At 41.8% G+C, this 18,565-nt stretch overlaps 1 protein-coding gene across 3 annotated transcripts in view; it reads left to right on the top strand.

Annotated features, from left to right (window-relative positions):
• Positions 1-4,534, top strand: part of ATG5 (autophagy related 5) — a 152,293-nt gene extending 147,759 nt beyond the window's left edge. For all 3 annotated transcript variants that reach the window (XM_044289697.1, XM_044289695.1, XM_044289696.1), the window contains exon 8: positions 2,687-4,534. In XM_044289697.1, coding sequence (XP_044145632.1) covers positions 2,687-2,823 — 137 coding nt within the window. In that variant the 3' untranslated portion in view covers positions 2,824-4,534. The remainder of the gene's footprint in view (positions 1-2,686) is intronic.
• Positions 4,535-18,565: the final 14,031 nt, after the last annotated feature.

Here is an 18,565-nt window from a genome sequence, read left to right as displayed (position 1 = left end):
CACTGTACTATTTTACACTTTTTATTTGTTTTCTGTATTTGTATTTTTAAATTTAAATTTTTAAATTTATTTATTTTTTAAATATATTTTTGCCACATAATGTGTCCCCCAAGGGATCATGAAAATACTTTTAGGGGGCAGTGAACCCTCTTTTATTTTGCAATTTTTCATTTATTTTTTTTCTTTTATTTGTATATTTTTTTATAATTTTCAATTTTTTAGGCTCATCATATTTTATTATTTTTTTTTCTTTTTATTTGTGATTATATATTTTTTAAATGATTTTTTAACTTGTTTTTTTAATATATTTTTCCACATAATTTGTCCCCAAGAGGTCACTGAAAGACCTTTGGGGACACAGACTTTTTTTTTTTTTTGCACTATTTCCACTGTAACTGGGGCATCCAAAGGAGCCCCAGTTACAGGGGAAACCAGCCTGCTGTGGGGGCTTTGTACACAGGTAGAGCTGATCAGGGTCTCCTGACCCTGCATCTCTTCGCTCCTCTGCCCCCAAGCTGGGTCCACCCTTCATAGCCCTCATCTATCTGAGAAGGCAGAAGAGCTGATGCACTGCTTCTGCCTTCTACAGCTGATCTCACGATCAGCTGTGTTTCTGTCCAGGAGGACGGGGCCGCAAACCTTGGCTCTGGGGGTTGCACGCAGCCCGCAGGTTATGCACCCCTGGTCTATGGGTGTGTGTGCCTTTACATTCACTAATGTATAAATCTGTAGATTTTTACTACATAGAATACATTTATTAGCATAGTGCAGTGTTTGTGCTATATGCATATACTGTAGTTGTTTTAGTTTTTTTCCTAAAAAAAATCAGAATAGAAGCTACTACTGTGAATCTCTGTTTAAGGCTCCATGCATACGTCCGTTGTTTTGGTCTGCATCCGAGCCGCATTTTTTGCAGCTCGGATGCGGACTGATTCACTTCAATGGGGCCGCAAAAGATGCGGACCGCACTCCGTTGCTCCGTTACGTGGACCGCAAAAAAATATATAACATGTCCTATTCCTGTCCGCGCTTTGCGGACAAGAATAGGTAGTTATATTAAAGGCTGTCCGTGCCGTTCCACAAATTGCGGAAAGCACACGGACGCCATCCGTGTTTTGCGGATCCACAATTTGCAGACCTGTGCTTATAGCCTAACAAGAAGACATCCAGCAAACAGTTACAGCACTGGTTTGTTTTCAGTGCCGAGATCTTCTTCTCTGGGTTAGGACTTTTGTAAAACAAAAGGTTTCCTCTGAGTAATTTGCTTTAGTCCCAGCAGAGAGGTAAAAATAAAGTGGCTCTTCTCCAACGATGTTGGTTAAAAACCACAACAGATTTATAAAGATAATGCCTTTTAAGTCACTGAGACGGATTCCTACAGTAATTCTGGTTCCCAATCTGTCTGCTCGGTGGAATGTGCATTATACATTTTTAGGGAGCTGACTGCTAGGATCTGTCCATTAAGGTTTTTAGTATGAATGTTTAATTGCACAGAGCTACAGGAAAAGTAACTTTTCCTAATAATGAATGTGATTTATGAAGTTAGTGTATACTGTGTTTGAGATGTCTCCTTCGAAGAAGCATTCCATGCAGTTTGGGCAGACAGACTGACTCAGCTTCAGTTTTCAAGCCATTTAACCAAACAGCTTAGATTGTCTCTTCTCCCCTGGAGTTGGATTTGTGTAGACCGTCAGATGAATAATTGAAAACGAATTTGTAATGTATGAGAGCTTTGTCATCAATGACTCACAAACACTTTTTTTTTTCATTATTGATTGCTCCTAAAATTAGCCAAACCATAAGAATATTACACAGCAATCATTGTCTGTGAACCTATAGTAGCTTGATTTCCAGGCTGCCTACAGTGCTAATTATCAGTCCTCTATTGGATTTGTATTACAAAATGAAGAGAAACCAACACTACACATATCATTTCAGCTGTAGTAAACAATACACACCTAATCAAACAAACAGCAGTGGATTTGATGTCCATCCATTGTGATGGGACACATTGTGTCTCATTACGATCCTGACAGCACACTCTACAGAACATCAATCCGGAACATTTCACGCTATGCTCAGATCACCACGTATTGCCAGGGAGTAATTCGGACATAGGTTGCTGCACATGTATAGTATACGCTGGTTGTTTGATAAGGTGTGTACTCTTCCCTTTGGGCAGAGATCCTGTGTGTAGTTTTGGATTCTGTACCACAGATCCAGTGGTGCAAAAGCTGTAAGAGTGTATGTTTTTGTGTGATTTGCCAGGTCCTGCACATTTTTTGCAACAAGAATTTCAAAGTTTTAGGTAGGGAAAGTATGGCACTCCTATTAATATGTTATACATTTGTATTTTAGCTTCTTTGCAATTGGAATTTTGTGGTTTACGTCACATAATCAGTCTATTATTAAGTATTAAAGCTGTAACTGTCCAGTTTTGTATGTAGATGATATAACCAAAACATCTTTACATTTTAGTAGTTGGATATATTGAGTTATCTGCACTCCTCTAAAAGAAGCTCCCTTCCATATCCAAGTTGTAACCTATATTTTATTGATTCCAGAGTTAGTGTCCATGACACCCTATGAAAGTCCATTTTGTGTAGTGATGTAATCTAGTCTTGTTTTCATAAAGCCATTATATATATCTCTATTTATGACTTTATTTCCTTGTCTTTGTTTCTAGATGGAGAGAAGAAATATCAGGTGATGATCCACGGCATTGAACCTTTGTTGGAGACCCCATTGCAATGGCTTAGTGAACATTTCAGCTATCCAGACAACTTCCTCCACATAGCTGTCATTCCCCAACCCACTGACTGAAGGGCACGTGATATACAGAAGCAAAAAAGACCCTCTGACATGGACAGGATGTTCCAAGATCACTTCACTGGCCTTGGGTTGCCAGGGGCCACTTTTCAGAGAACAAGAAGACAGCTTGTCCTTGCAACTCCTTGCAGGCTATTGCTCTGCAACAACTTGAGCTTTGTCTCCAATGGAGAATCTGCTGAAGGCATTCTGTTGAGTTGTAGCCAAAAAAAGACATGCCCAATGTGGGAATGTGCCTCTCCTGTCTTCTAGTTTGTGGTAACAAATGTGCTCAAATATTATCCCCACTGACCTCCTGTGTGTGGTTAAGGTTTAGCATTAAAGGGAAAAAAAATATCTTTGGCCTGGTATGGTAATACAGAAGTCAGTACTGAAAACGGCACTAAATGTGTGTTCCAGCTTTACTAAACATTCAGTTCCAATAAAGCTGTTCAGTGCTGGTGGAGTACTTGTTTACAATACAATTCGAGGTCTAATAGAGCATGAGCGACAGAAAACGTCATCATCTGTAAAATAACCTAGAATGCAAGACTTATCCGAGCCAACAGTAATATCCATTTAAGCCTGTGAAAACATAATGGACTACTTTTTTTTATGACAGCAGTTTATGGTAACAATCTATAATCAGTAAAGTGAAACATGTAAAAGAACAGTACAACAAAATCTTCAGTTATCATTTATTAAATGCTATAGTATTTCTTTGCAAATCTGTATATTTATGGTATGCTGCCATATAGGTGAATTTTTTTTTTTTTTTTTTTGTTGAAGTGTAGAAAGAAGTATTTGTTATTTTTTGATGCAGCTTCAGATTAATCTTGAAACCATGTAGATCAGAATGCCTTGTGCAAGTGTTTATTGGTGGTTGCTGTTGGTTGGAGGCAATAGGCCAATAAACATTGCCCTTCAGGAGATTATAGACCTGATGGCTTAGTTGAACACCTAATGCACACTCATGAAGTCTGGTCATGAAAATTGATTGCCCTACAATTAAAATATGAGAATTAGTCAACCTTGTGTAATATGAATTTCTACATATCCATGATCATTTTTTTCATTTACTGTATATATAATCCCTTAGATGGAATATGCAGTCATTTGTGCTTTCATTTTCTGCTAAAAAGCAGATATACATTAAATGGGATGTCCAGGATTGAAAAAAAAATGATCTGCTTGCACATGCGATTTTTCCGGTGTTGAAGGTCTATCCCTCTCACTTTAGCTGGGATGAGTTGCAATACCAGATAGAGCTCATGGACTAGATTGGCTCTGTTTCTAGGGGAAAATGCTGATCATGTTTTCTAATCCCAGACAAACCCTTTAAAAAGATGAGCCACCTACAATCCACCATTTTTCTTCCATCTTTTATCATATAAAAAAAAATCTAACTTATAAACTGTGACACAGTTGCCCATGGGAACAATGAACTGACCTTGTTTGCCCTTATATTAAAGAATGTGATCCTAGCTGCAGTTGCACCTGCACATTTTGGGGGTCATTTCTGTTGCACGTCATGGTGTGGCAGAATCTGTGACTTCTTCCCTGCTCAGGCCAGGTCTAAAGTGGGCGTGATGGGGAAGTGGACAGGCCGTCTCATTCATCATTTTCTACACCTGTTTAAGGCCTCATGCACACGGCCGTTGTTTTGATCTGCATCTGAGCCGCAGTTTTGGCGGCTTGAATGCGGACCCATTCACTTCAATGGGGCCGCAAAAGATGCAGACAGCACTCTGTGTGCTGTCCGCATCCGTTGCTCCGTTCCGTGGCCCCGCAAAAAAAATATATAACCTGTCCTATTCTTTTCCGCGCTTTGCGGACAAGAATAGGCAGTTATATTAAAGGCTGTCCGTGCCGTTCTGAAAATTGCGGAAAGCGCACGACCACCGCCGTGTGCATGTAGCCTTAGGTGTAGAAAATGGTCTAAATGTAAGACAGCTAGAAAGCTGTCTTACATTTAGAATCTTTGCTGGATGCGCTGAACTTATGTAGAGGCCGTCTCTACATAACTTTGGCGATCCCATGTCAACTATAGGGCGTCTAAAATGCCGATCCTAATAAATGTGCCCCTTTGTTTTTTGTCCCAATTTTTTCATATAACTTTCTTTTTGTTATTGTATTTTTGAATATCTTGGTCTACATGTTCATACCTTTTCTTTACTTTACTTCACCACAAGCTACATAACCAAACTTCTCTTTGCTGCAGGTTTATTATAAAAGGCTCTTTATATCACATACCACTGTTTTTATAATGGTTTGCATTCTTTAGTAAAGGAAACATTTCCAAGTATCTGTAATGAAACAGTTGTGTAGATATTACATTTTGTGTTGCATTCATTATGATAATGCCTCTTTTTCAGACTACAATATATTTATGGGCACCTGTAAACGAGTCCAGCGTATGGAATGATGCTAGCAGGATTAAAAATTTGGTGAATGACATAGATCATAGTTCTAAAATATTTTACTTTCTAAAGCCTGCTATTTATTATGGCATGCTTCCAACCAAGAATGTAAATTGGATTGTACTCCTGAATTTATATTGTAAGGGTACTTTCACACTTGTGTTAAACTTTTCCAGTATTGAGTTCCGTCCTAGGGGCTCAATACCAGAAAAAAAACTGATCTGTTTTATCCTTATGCATTCTGAATGGAGAGCAATCCGTTCAGGATGCATCAGGATGTCTTCAGTTCAGTCACTGTACAGTTTTTGGATGGAGAAAATACTGCAGCATGCTGCGGTATTTTCTCCGGCCAAAATTCCGGAACACTTACATTGAAATGTATTAATGCCGGATCTGGTATCAAGTGTTCCGGTAAAACGGATCCGGTTTCCAGGTCTGCGTATGCTCAGACCTTTAAAAATTTGAAAAATAATAAATACCGGATGGCACCGGAAAAACAGATCCGGTATTGCAATGTATTTGTCAGACTGATCAGGATCCTGATCAGTCTGCAAATGACATGCGCTTGCATACAGTTTTCCTAATCAGGCAGGCAGTTCAGGCAACTGAACTGCCTGCAGGAATCAAACGCAAGTGTGAAAGTTTCCCAATACGAGTATTAAAGAAGTTGTCCTTTCTAGGCAGCACCCTTTCCATTCGCTGCAGCACACAATGGGGTGCCATTCTTTATATAGGACTGTGACCTAGAGGTGAGACCCGAACATTTATGACATATCCCGTGGATATGCCATTAATGTCCAGATGCTACATCTCCTTTAGCTTTTTTGACACAAGACGTTACTTCCTGTCAGCCATAATATCCAAGTCAGTGGATATGCCTCTATACATTGAAATTGGTAGTCTGCCACCTGTGACTCACTTTTTACAAATGTATAAGTACCACTATGCTATTAAAACACTGTATCCTGCCATGACGCAACACCTGGAGAGCCACAGAGTTCAGTCCATTTACCTGAATGCATAAAGGTAATCCATAAACAGCTAATTGTATACAGAAGACATCAATAATCAATGTGCCGTGCAAAGGATTCATTGAATAATCTATAGACAAGCATTACTAGCTATCCTGTTAACCTCTCAGACATGTTTGACAATCTAGTTCAGTGGAAGTCACTGATGCTTGCTATTAGACTTTTCCTTTCACAAAACAATGCAATGTACAGCTTGTGCATTGCATATTACATAGGAATGTGCAAAATAACAAAAAAAAATGTGAATAGCATCTTTATTATAGACCCTATAATGCATAACCAGGTTTACCTTGAGCATGTGTTATAGAGAGGACATCTATCTAGTAACCCCCTTCTGTATAAGCCAATAGGTATCCTCAGGGGCTGCCCCTATGATATGTACAGTCGTGGCCAAAAGTTTTGAGAATTACATAAATATTGGAAATTGGAAAAGTTGCTGCTTAAGTTTTTATAATAGCAATTTGCATATACTCCAGAATGTTATGAAGAGTGATCAGATGAATTGCATAGTCCTTCTTTGCCATGAAAATTAACTTAATCCCCCAAAAAACTGAGGGACTGTGATACTCACGGAGCTCTGTCATCTTAGACCCGCAACAGGATGAACCTGGAGGAGTCTCCTGAGATCTTCACTCTGAACTGGGGGAAAAGGCACGCAGCCTGTGAGCCCCTGCTACATCCCAGGAGGCATCTGAACTAAGGGACCTCGGGGAAAAGCTGTGAAAAGATACCTCTGAGTTGTCCTGATCACTCAACACTGGGGGCTGCGCTGTACATGCGGTACTGCCATCTTGGACCCCCCCCCCCCCAGTAAGAGGAGAGGACGGTTACTGCTCGCCTATATCTGGTGAAAGTCTACAATCAACATTGACAGAAAGGTAAGAGAACTCCCCTGAGATCCGCTGCAGTTTAACACAGAGAAACGGGGTGTGCGACCCCCCTGCAACTCAATATTTCTGACCTTAATTACATGGGCCACAAGACAGGCACTTCCGCTACTACCCCTACCCCTAAAGGGATGGTGGATGTCATGAGCCAAACAGAAGAGACAGGGAAGGGAAGAGCTCCAGACCAAGTGGAGATAGACCTAAGTAAAATAATGTCTGCCATTACGAATTGCCAGTCAGCACTTACAGCCACAATAGATCACCTTCAAACGGATCTAACCTGCCTCCGCCATGATATTGATAAGATACGAGACAGAACCACAGAGGTGGAGAGGCGACTAGTAGAGGTGGAAGATGTGGTGCACGTAGGAGAAAACAAAGTAAGGGTCCTCCAGCAACAAGTGAAAACATTGCAGGCAAAGGTTGAAGACACAGAAAACCGAAATAGGCGTAATAACATGCGCATTCTGGGCCTGCCAGCGAGGGCTGAGGGTTAATCACCTGAGGACTTTGTGGAACAGCTCATTAAACAAAGTCTGGCCCCCATTAATCTGTCCTCCACACAGAATACCCTGCTCCTGCACACCTTTTTATCCTGAAAGTCCTGAACTACCGTGACTGAGACACTATACTAGCGGCAGATCACCAGCTAAAAGAGATAAAGTTTGAAAACTCCAGAATCTCATTCTACCCAGACTTCACATCAGAGGTCCAGAGGCAAAAGTGACAGTTTACGGCGGTGAAAGCACGGCTACATGAGAAGGGCCTCAAGTACGCTATATTATATCCATCCCGCCTCAGAGTTCAAGATGGGGATTCTGCAAAATTATTTTCTACCCCTGAAGAGGCATCTGACTGGCTGGACTGTAGAGGCTGACCATCCGCGGGTTTCCAAGTATCCACGACACTGCAGACTCTACGGATGGACGATTTATGGGTGAGGAGCTTCAGATGGACTGGACACCTTTGTTGACCCATGGATTCGTTCGACAATACCGAGGACTTGGTGACTGTCCATGTTCGATGTGTCTCCCTGTGTTTTTAAAGGAAGGTTAGCTTGACGGTTTGGGATGCTAGGCTAGGATAAGTTGGGGGGGTCTGGGCAGAGAGGGGGGTTATTTCTACTACTGATATGGGTTAATCTGTTATGTTCGTCTATGTCATGTGTCTTGTGGTGTGTATGCTTGTATGATTGGCCTGGGCACTCTGGGGTCCTCCTATGTCGATTCATAAGGTTCCTCTTTTTGAATGGCCACCTGTAGGAATGTCCGGGGGCTGAATGACAGAGTGAAATGATCCCTTGTCTTCAACTACCTGAAGGGATACAACCCAGATGTGGTAATCTTGCAGGAGACTCACCTGAGAGGGCAGAAAATATTAGCTCTAAAGTGACCGTGGGTGGGGTCTGCATATCAACCAGTATATAGCAACTATGCTAGAGGAGTCTCAGTGCTTATAGCTAAAGGGCTCCCTTTTCAGTTACATTCAGTGCAGGTAGATATCTCTGGCCGATATGTCATTGTTTCTGCTGCTATGAGGGAAATAGATTATGTATTAGTTGGTCTGTATATCCCTTCCCCATTTCAGCGAGGCGTATTAGGCGACATAATGGGAAAAGTGACGATCTTACCGATCACCCCCCTAATTATGCTGGATGATTATAACACTGTCTTAGACCCGATTGCGGATAGACTCCAACCCCAGGGTTGCATTGACAATCCAACACAATGGGCAGCACATTGAACACATTTTATAAGTGGTCAGAAACTTGTAAAGTTACGTGAAAACCAAGCACGCCATTGTTTTTCTTGTGAAATTCCCAATAAGTTTGATGTGTCACATGACCCTCTTCCTATTGAAAAAACTAAAGTTGGATTCAAAATGGCCAACATCAAAATGACCGCCATGGTCACCACCCATCTTGAAAAGTTTCCCCCCTCACATATACTAATGTGCCTCAAACAGGAAGTTAATATCACCAACCATTCCCATTTTATTGAGGTGTATCCATATAAATGGCCCACCCTGTAGATGTGGACAGGCATTGTACACGGCTCATAAAGCTGTTTGATTATGCCTTTGAACACAATAGGCTCCCCCCATCTTTCATGGAGGCGACTATTGTGGTAATCCACAAACCTGGGAAGCCCCCGGACCAGTGCAGTTCATATAGACCAATTTCCCTTCTGAACATCGACACTAAAATCTCGACGAAGGTTCCGGCTAGACGTATTAGTGATGATATAATCTCGGTGATAGACCCTGATCAATCCGGCTTTATGCCAGGTGAGGCTACTTCACCGTCATGGATCTGCAAAAATGAATCTGTTACAATAATACAACCGCATGCATCCGTCATGAACGGATCAGTTTATATTATCTGTAACATAGCCAAGACAGATCCATCATGACCTCAATTGAAAGTCAATTGGAGACGGATCTGTTTTCTATTGTGCCAGATTGTGTCAGAGAAAACTGATCCGTCCCCATTGACTTACATTGTGTGCCAGGGCGGATCCGTTTGACTCAGTTTCGTCAAGTGGACAGCAAAACGCTGCAGGCACCGATTTGGTGTCCGCCTCCAGAGTGGAATGGTGACTGATCGGAGGCAAACTGATGCATTCTGAGCGGATCCTTTTCCATTCAGAATGCATTAGGGCAAAACTGATCCGTTTTTGGACCACTTGTGGGAGCCCTGAACGGATCTCACAAACAGAAAGCCAAAACGCCAGTGTGAAAGTAGCCTAAGAACACAGATATAAACCTCAGGAGGCTCTTTACAAATCTGCAAGTTAGACATGAGAATGCTGGAGCCCGGGCGATTGGCTCCCTACACAATGATAAAGCTTTTGATTCTGTTGAATGGCAATTCATGTTGGAGACACTATAATGCCTAAAGTTCCCCCTGTCTTTTGTACGGTGGGTGCAGTTACTATATCAGGCCCCAAAGGCAAGAGTGAAGGTAAATGGATACCTGTCACACCCTTTTAGGTTACATAGGGGCACCAGACAAGGGTGCCCCTCGTCACCTATGCGGTTTGCCCTTGTTATGGAACCTCTAGCCCAACTGATAAATAACAGTATGCTGATAGAGGGTTGGACAATAGCAGGAATACAAGAGAAGATATCGTTATATGCAGACTTTGTTAGTATACTTGGCAGATCCTGGTCCCTCCCTAGAGGCCCTCCTGGTTACGGTAGACAACTTTGAAATGTACTCGGGACTTAGGGTTAATTGGGCAAAGTCTTGCCTGTGCCTTGTTGATGAGGTGGAAAGAGCAGACATGTCTCTACTTTCTCGTTTGGAGGTGGTTGATAGCTTTGTATATTTGAGGATTCGGATACACAGAGACCCTAGTCTGAAGTATATGACCCGCAAAATCGAGGCCTGGGATAACTTGCCACTGTCGCTGGTGGGTCGAATAAATATTGTCAAAATGGTATTATTACCTAAATTGCTATATGTCTACAGAGCAACTCCAGTGAAAATTCCCAAATCCCACTTTGAGTCTTTAGATAGAGTGCTGTCACCATTCTTGTGGAGGCACCAGGCTCCTAGGCTAGCTAGGAACTCTCTAAAGGCTCTATACACGCAGTGGGGACCTGAGGCTGTATATTTATTATAGTGCCTCACAACTGTTATATGCATCATGGTGGATCAGGGCAGATGCGAATAACCCAGCAGTGGTCCTTGAGGCGTCTTTAGTGGGCTCATACGAGGCACTGGCAAACCTGGTATACCGGGGAGGGGCATATAAGGTGAAACACTCTATGGAGACTATGGCGAATGTGGTGGCGGCATGGAAGGAGTTTGTAGAGGTACATATAGTGAGTGCGGATGTAAGAGTTTCTATCGATACATCCAGTTGAGACACGCCTGTGAGACAGTTTAAAAATTTTCCTCTACAGCTGAAATGTGGTCCCCTCAAATCTATCGCTAGGCGGGCACAGCCATATAAACCAGTTTCTTCTTTCTACGAGGAGATAATGAAAATGCGAGATTCACCACTCTGGTAATCATTTGAGTGCTGGTCTGTGGATATTCCTGACCTGAAGGAGTCTCATCTGGAGGAATTGAGCTCTGTGTGGAGATCTACTGTAATTAATGCTCAAAATGGACCCAAAATGTCAACGTTTTGGTCCCTGAGCCACTTAGTTATCACTTTTGCCTTATGGCACGGTGCTCAATCGTGCTGGAAAATGCATTGTTCTTCACCAAACTGTTGTTGGATTGTTGGAAGAAGTTGCTGTTGGAGGGTGTTTTGGTACCATTCTTTATTCATGGCTATGTTTTTGGGCAAAATTGTGAGTGAGCCCACTCCCTTGGATGAGAAGCAACCCCACACATGAATGGTCTCAGGATGCTTTACTGTTGGCATGACACAGGACTGATGGTAGCGCTCACCTTTTCTTCTCCGAACAAGCCTTTTTCCTGATGCCCCAAACAATCAGAAAGGCTTCATCTGAGAATATGACTTTGCCCCAGTCCTCAGCAGTCTATTCACCATATTTTCTGCAGATGATCAATCTGTCCCTGGTGGGGTTTTTTGGGAGAGAAGTGGCTTCTTTGCTGCCCTTTTTGACACCAGGCGATCTTCCAAAAGTCTTCGCCTCACTGTGCGTGCAGATGCGCTCACACCTGCCTGCTGCCATTCCTGAGCAAGCTCTGCACTGGTGGCACTCCGATCCCGCAGCTGAATCCTCTTTAGGAGACGATCCTGGCTCTTGCTGGACTTTCTTGGACGCCCTGAAGCCTTCTTAACAAGAATTGAACCTCTTTCCTTGAAGTTCTTGATGATCCTATAAATTGTTGATTGAGGTGCAATATTAGTAGCCACAATATCCTTGCCTGTGAAGCCATTTTTATGCAACGCAATGATGGCTGCACGCGTTTCTTTGCAGATCATGGTTAACAATAGAAGAACAATTATTTCAAGCATCACCCTCCTTTTAACAGGTCAAGTCTGCCATTTTAACCCAATCAGCCTGACATGATGATCTCCAGCCTTGTGCTCGTCAACATTCTTACCTGAGTTAACAAGACGATTACTGAAATGATCTCAGCAGGTCCTTTAATGACAGCAATGAAATGCAGTGGAGGTTTTTTTTGGGGATTAAGTTAATTTTCATGGCAAAGAAGGACTATGCAATTTATCTGATCACTCTTCATAACATTCTGGAGTATATGCAAATTGCTCTTATAAAAACTTAAGCAGCAACTTTTCCAATTTCTAATATTTATGTAATTCTCAAAACTTTTGGCCACGACTGTAGATTACTGGATCCTGCATGTTTGAGATGCGAGGAGTCGAGATGGTCCTTGTACCATATGATATGGGCGTGTCCCACTATGCAGCTGTACTGGGGTCAGATATGCACTTTTATTAATACAAGACTGGGGATCTGCTCTCCTATGGTATGCTTGCTGGGCTTGTGGTAGACTTAATGCCCACTAAATATGGCATAAAACTGCCTACTCTTGATCAGTGGATACAACTCATAAATGCTGATCTTCACATGTATAAATTAACTTACGCTGGTAGAGGAACTCTAGGTCGTTTTGAAAAGATCTGGGGCGTTTGGTTGCATGAGCAAAATACTGTTTAAGCATTGATTTGGGTGGGATAATGGAGTGCTCAGGTGTGTGTGTGGTGTGAATGAAGTCTGGTGATCGCTTAATATGTCTGGGGGGATACTGCCATAAAAAGATATACGCATGTCATTTGGTGTGTTCCTCCTTATTATCAAATTTTCCTAATTACTGCAATACCTAGGCTTGCTGCCTTTCAACAATGTCTAATGTTTTTGTTTCATTGTTCTCTTGCATCCCGATTGGGACGCTGATGTACTGGAATCTAAAATGTAAAAAAAAAAAAACACTATTAAAAAAAAATATATAATATTCATCCCAATTCAATAGTGAGCAGAAACATCCATTGCACATACATTAAATAAGAATGGTCTTACTTTCTCTTTTAAAGCGAATATTTGGTTATAAGGTTCAGTTCCTCATGAAAGAGGTTAAGGTCGGGCAGGATTGCTGTCTCTGTTATCCCCTACTTGTTCAATTTTTATGCCAGACAAGCAGAGCACCCGTCCTGAGAAGATGCCCAGATCCCTGTTTTCTCTTCAAGGACAATATAATAGTCCCTACATATTTCGTATCAGTGGTACTGCTCAGCCTCATCAGGGACTTGTAGCATGGTAGCACAAAGATATGTGCAAACCTGGATACCACAGTAACGTGTGCAATGGTTGCAGAGTGGTCTGTATCATGTTGGCGTTTCACGTGCTTATAAAATGCAGAGCGCTATAAAGTGTATATCCCTGAGCCGCACTAGGAATCCTCAGTGATGTCAGCAGCCAATGAAAACAGTGGGTTTGTTGATCAGATGACAAATGTACAACCCTATTAGTTGTTTTCTTGTCTGGCTGAAGACAAGTTGCTCATTTTCCTGAGAGGGAAACAACAGATAATAAACCTACCAGCACTATGGAGACAGTCAACTTTAGTCACCTATCATAGAATCAGTGATACAATGGCGGATGTCAATGTTCTTATTCCAGATGTTCTTCCGCCTGTCTACATAATTCCCACGTGGTCTTTCCCACTTGTAGATGACCCCCAAGGAAAGCAAGTCAAAAAGCTCTCTATTTTGTATGTGTATCTGCTCAATCAGCTAGTGGATTCATGTCCCTATTGAACAAACTCACAGGCTACATACCCACTACAATGAAATTAAAGGGGTATTCCAGTTACCATAAATATAACCTATGTTTTAGACAAATTTATCATCAATAACCACCTAATATAATGTAAATTTCACATATTTATCGTTCAGTAGTTAGAAAAGTAATTTTCTTCCTCTGCTACCCACTGTGTTTCTTCACAAATTACCATGGCATCCACCCTTAGTTCTGAGCCTTTGTTAGGTCGAGCATTCTCAGTGTCTTGCAATAAGTTCTCTAGCTAAACGTCTTGTGAAAGAAAGGGAGTGTTAGGCCTCTTTCACACAAGTTTTCCTGCGCGAGTGCAATGCGTGACGAGAACGCATAGCACCTGCACTGAATCCTGACCCATTCATTTCAATGGGTCTTTGTACATGAGCGTTTTTTATTTTCATTATTAAATGCAGCATGTTCCATATTCTGCGTTTTTCACGCAGCTCTGGCCCCATAGAAGTGAATGGAGCTGTGTGAAATCCGGATGCAATGTGTTGCATTTTAAATGCAAGTAACTTAGCAACAGTAAAGGGATTTTCAACAGGAAGTAGTGTTTCTCTGCATGTGGCTCCAGATAGTGAAGTGAGAAAAGTCTGTTTGGAGACTCCCTAGCATAGCACATGTCATACGTTGTCCTTCCTAGCATAGCACATGTTATATGTTGTCCTTCCTAGCATAGCACATGTTATATGTTGTCCTTCCTAGCATAGCACATGTTATACGTTGTCCTTCCTAGCATAGCACATGTTATATGTTGTCCTTCCTAGCATAGCACATGTCATACGTTGTCCTTCCTAGCATAGCACATGTTATATGTTGTCCTTCCTAGCATAGCACATGTTATATGTTGTCCTTCCTAGCATAGCACATATTATACGTTGTCCTTCCTAGCATAGCACATGTCATACGTTGTTCTCCCTAGGATATGTTTTTTAGGTAAATTTTCCTCTGTTGTATTTTTTTTTTTTAAGTGGATGAAGTCAAGAATCGTTGGCGGAGCTGCAAGGACCAGTTCTGCAAAGAAATTCATCACCAAGGCCGCAGTGGGTCCGGCCCACCAAAGAAAAGGCCTTACATGTTTCGGGAACATCTCATTTTCCTGCATGATGTCATGGAGCTGCGTCCGTAAGTTCATTCTAAACAATGACCACTACATGTTTATCAATATACACTGTATGTTGACTATTTTGGTAATTTAATAAACAATTTGTAAATTAGAAATGTCATTGTTGTCGCTAGCAACCAAGCTGATTCTTCCTTTTGTTTGCAAAAGTAGGTGACCAACATTACAAGTGGATTCTGATTATTTGCTTTGGCCAGCTATGACACTTCTAATTTACCCAATGTTGCTACATGACTACATATGTAATATGTTGTTGGGTAATGAATGTAGTACTATGTGCCGAATGTTGTTTGTTGTTGATAGTAATATGTGACTATATTTGTAAAAAAAAAGTTTGCTCATCTTTTAATTTCCATGTTCTGTTATTTTTTAATGTGAAGAACGGCGGGCAACCTTTAGGAGGAAACAGAAGAGGGCGTTCCGCAGCACTTAACTACCTGCGAGGAGGAGATTCCCTCTTCCCAACCTCCTCCAGAGAGTGGTGAAGGACCTCGCACCACAGTGGGCTCTCGTCCCGCAGATTCGGTAGTGAATTCTTCCCCCTCACTTTTATCTTACAAAGCCGCAGAAAACGCCATATGCCTACAGCCGAAGCATTGGTCAATACGCAGGTCCTAGACTATTTGTCTAGAGCTTGCCAGGAAGACCACTTTGAGCTGTATGGCAGGACTCTGGCACCTCATTTGAGGAACCTGCCTCCAGAACGATTGTTGCGAATGCAAGCCGCTATAGGAATCCTTCTGGAGGCAGCAACTCCTCCTAATGACCCCACAGAAATATTTGTGGCACTTGAGAATTGGTGCACCCATGGGCACCTGATTGGCCCCCTGGCCAAAGCCAACTCCCCCAGTTTCTCAGCGACCGACACAATACCCTCCTCCAAGGGAACATTATGCCCCACAAAGTCGGCCATATGGGCAAACCTATCATGGTGAGACCTCATATACCAGCCTGTCCCCTCCGCATCACAACTAGGCCCATCTCAACCCTCAGTGCCCGCATCACAAACCGCCTACCATGGCACTCAGTTTCACGGTCCACCATCGCCACCTGTGCGTTTTTTCCATTTGTAATTTTTATTTATTGTTTATTTTATTTGTTACCTTAGAAATAAAAGTCAAGTTGATGACTCTGTATGAATAAACAGATTTTTTTTTCGTTCATTTTATTGTTCGTTTTCTTTATTATATACAGTTCATAATGATATTTGTAGGACAAACACATTGAACAGATTAATATTTTGAAATGTTTAAAATAGATTAATATAACCAAAAGTCACTTACAATATCAACATGATTTTTTAAAATTTACACACAAATATAACATTTATTAAAAACAATATTAATACATTTTTGAACTTTATTAAACATATTTATTTAGAATACATATCTGCTACCAAAATATCAAGAGTATAATGTCCATTATTAACACGGTAGTAAACACAATACAGATAGAGTTTATTGACATGACGCATGTAATGATAAAGTTGATGAATTATTATTGAGGCCAACTAACTTTATTAATGATGATGCTGATACTGGCATACATATAGTATGAGGTATTGGTACATATTTCACATACCGTGTTTTAAACAATATATGTCAGCAAAATATGTACGCTCGCAACCCACATCAAGGGTCCTCATTAAAAATAAATATCTGGCAATTACAACCTTCCACGTGTTGAGTACTGCTGCTGGAAAGGGACAGAACCGAGAGGGGACATAAAATAATCCGAAATTAACTCCCTCACTCTCAGTCCAGCAGATCCTGATCTTCCAAGGTGGAAAGGGTCTCTTTCAGATACCAAACTAAGTACTTGGGCGTCTTTATCAGGTGTCGACTAATAGGTGCGTATGTAGTTGTGCAGCACTACACATGCTTTGATGACCACATTCACATTTTCGGGGGGCAGCTGTATGGCAGAAAGAAAAACACGCCATTTGCTAGAAAAAATTCCAAAGGCACACTCCACAAACCTTCTGATCCTACTTAAATGAAAATTAAAAGTGCGCCTCTTTTCATCCAAACTTCGCCTAGAAATGGGACGCATGAGGTTGGTAGAAAGGGCAAACCCCTCGTCCCCTACAGCCACATAAGGCGCAGGTAGACCAAAGGAGCCAGGAAGGTTTGCTGGCTGTGGTATGTCTGGTTGGTTGGACTAAAGCCACCGACCCATTCTGGAAGCCCTGAAGATGCGAGCATCTGCAGAACTTCCATAGGACCCAATATCTACAATACAATACAAGTATGTGCTTCCCATCAAGGGCATGGGCACCTATACAATTTGGGAATTGTGGCCTCTCCAGGAAGCCCTGGGCTTCTGCCTGGTTGGATGTGGCAGCACCGAAGCTTTCAGTCTCAACCAAATGGTGGCACATGTAGCCCATACCACGCCAGCCATTGTGGAGGTCCCCATTCTAAACTCTAAATGTAAGAATGAAAAAGAATTGCCAGTCGCCAGATACCTGAAAAGAAAAAAAAAAACAGCACCAAGAATACACAAAATATTACATGTTGAAAAAACTTAAGCATTACTTATAAGTATTTCATGGCAATGTGTCTGGCAAGTTGAAATAAAATTATACCATACAACAAGATTGGGACTCAAAACATTATATTGAAATACACTTTAAAGTATGGAAAACCATTTAGCTACATCAACTTTCAGACCATTACCATATACACACAGGTGACATATCCTCATCATTACAGCCAGGATTTAAAAAGATATAATCCACTGAACTTTTATATGGTCTGACAATTACTTGGTAGCACACCAAAGTACACTATAAAAAGTGGCCGGGGAAAAGCATACACAGTTTCTTACTGTAAATTTACAATATATAATACATGTGTAATACTATTAAAGGGGTTGTCCAGGTTCAGAGCTGAACCCGGACATACCTCCATTTTCACCCAGGCAGCCCCCCTGACTTGAGCATCGGAGCAGTTCATGCTCCGATGCTCTCCTTTGCCCTGTGCTAAATTGCTCAGGAAAAAGGCATTTTCAGGAGATCCGGTGACGTACTGGGCTCTCCATGGGGCTGCAAGGAAGCCTGGTGATGTCACTGGCACTGATTGGCGGGCTTCAGCGTTGCCCTAGCCAGTAAAACGGCTAGGGCAGCGCTAAAGCACGCCCATCAGAGCCGGTGACGTGACCGAACACACTTCCGGGCGGAAGCCTCTGCCCGGCAGTGTGTTATTGTAAACAAAAGAGCCCGTGCCCAGCGCGATCTAGCTGGGTCACAGCTTGCAAAATGGCGCAATTATCACTTAACGCACCCTGAGCGTATCCGGTGCCAATCCGTCATGCTCGTTTGAAAGATGCCTTAGTGTGTTGGTGATTACTGAGTAGAGGGGGCGTGACTGGACTGTATATCAGACAGCCAATCAAAAAACATCACAGCACGAAAGCTAGGGATTGTGGGGATTGTAGTCTTTGAAATATTGTGAGGGAAGATCAGGCGCTATGATACTCTCAGTCTGTTGCAGGCTCACATGGTAGCTAGACAAATAGATTGCAAGGTAAATTGAAGCTCTGGTTATATCTATATATCTATATTATATCTAT

This window comes from Bufo gargarizans, chromosome 4 (genome assembly GCF_014858855.1).
Source record: "Bufo gargarizans isolate SCDJY-AF-19 chromosome 4, ASM1485885v1, whole genome shotgun sequence".
Classification (NCBI taxonomy): domain Eukaryota; kingdom Metazoa; phylum Chordata; class Amphibia; order Anura; family Bufonidae; genus Bufo; species Bufo gargarizans.
This window is presented reverse-complemented; position numbering and strand designations above follow the sequence as displayed.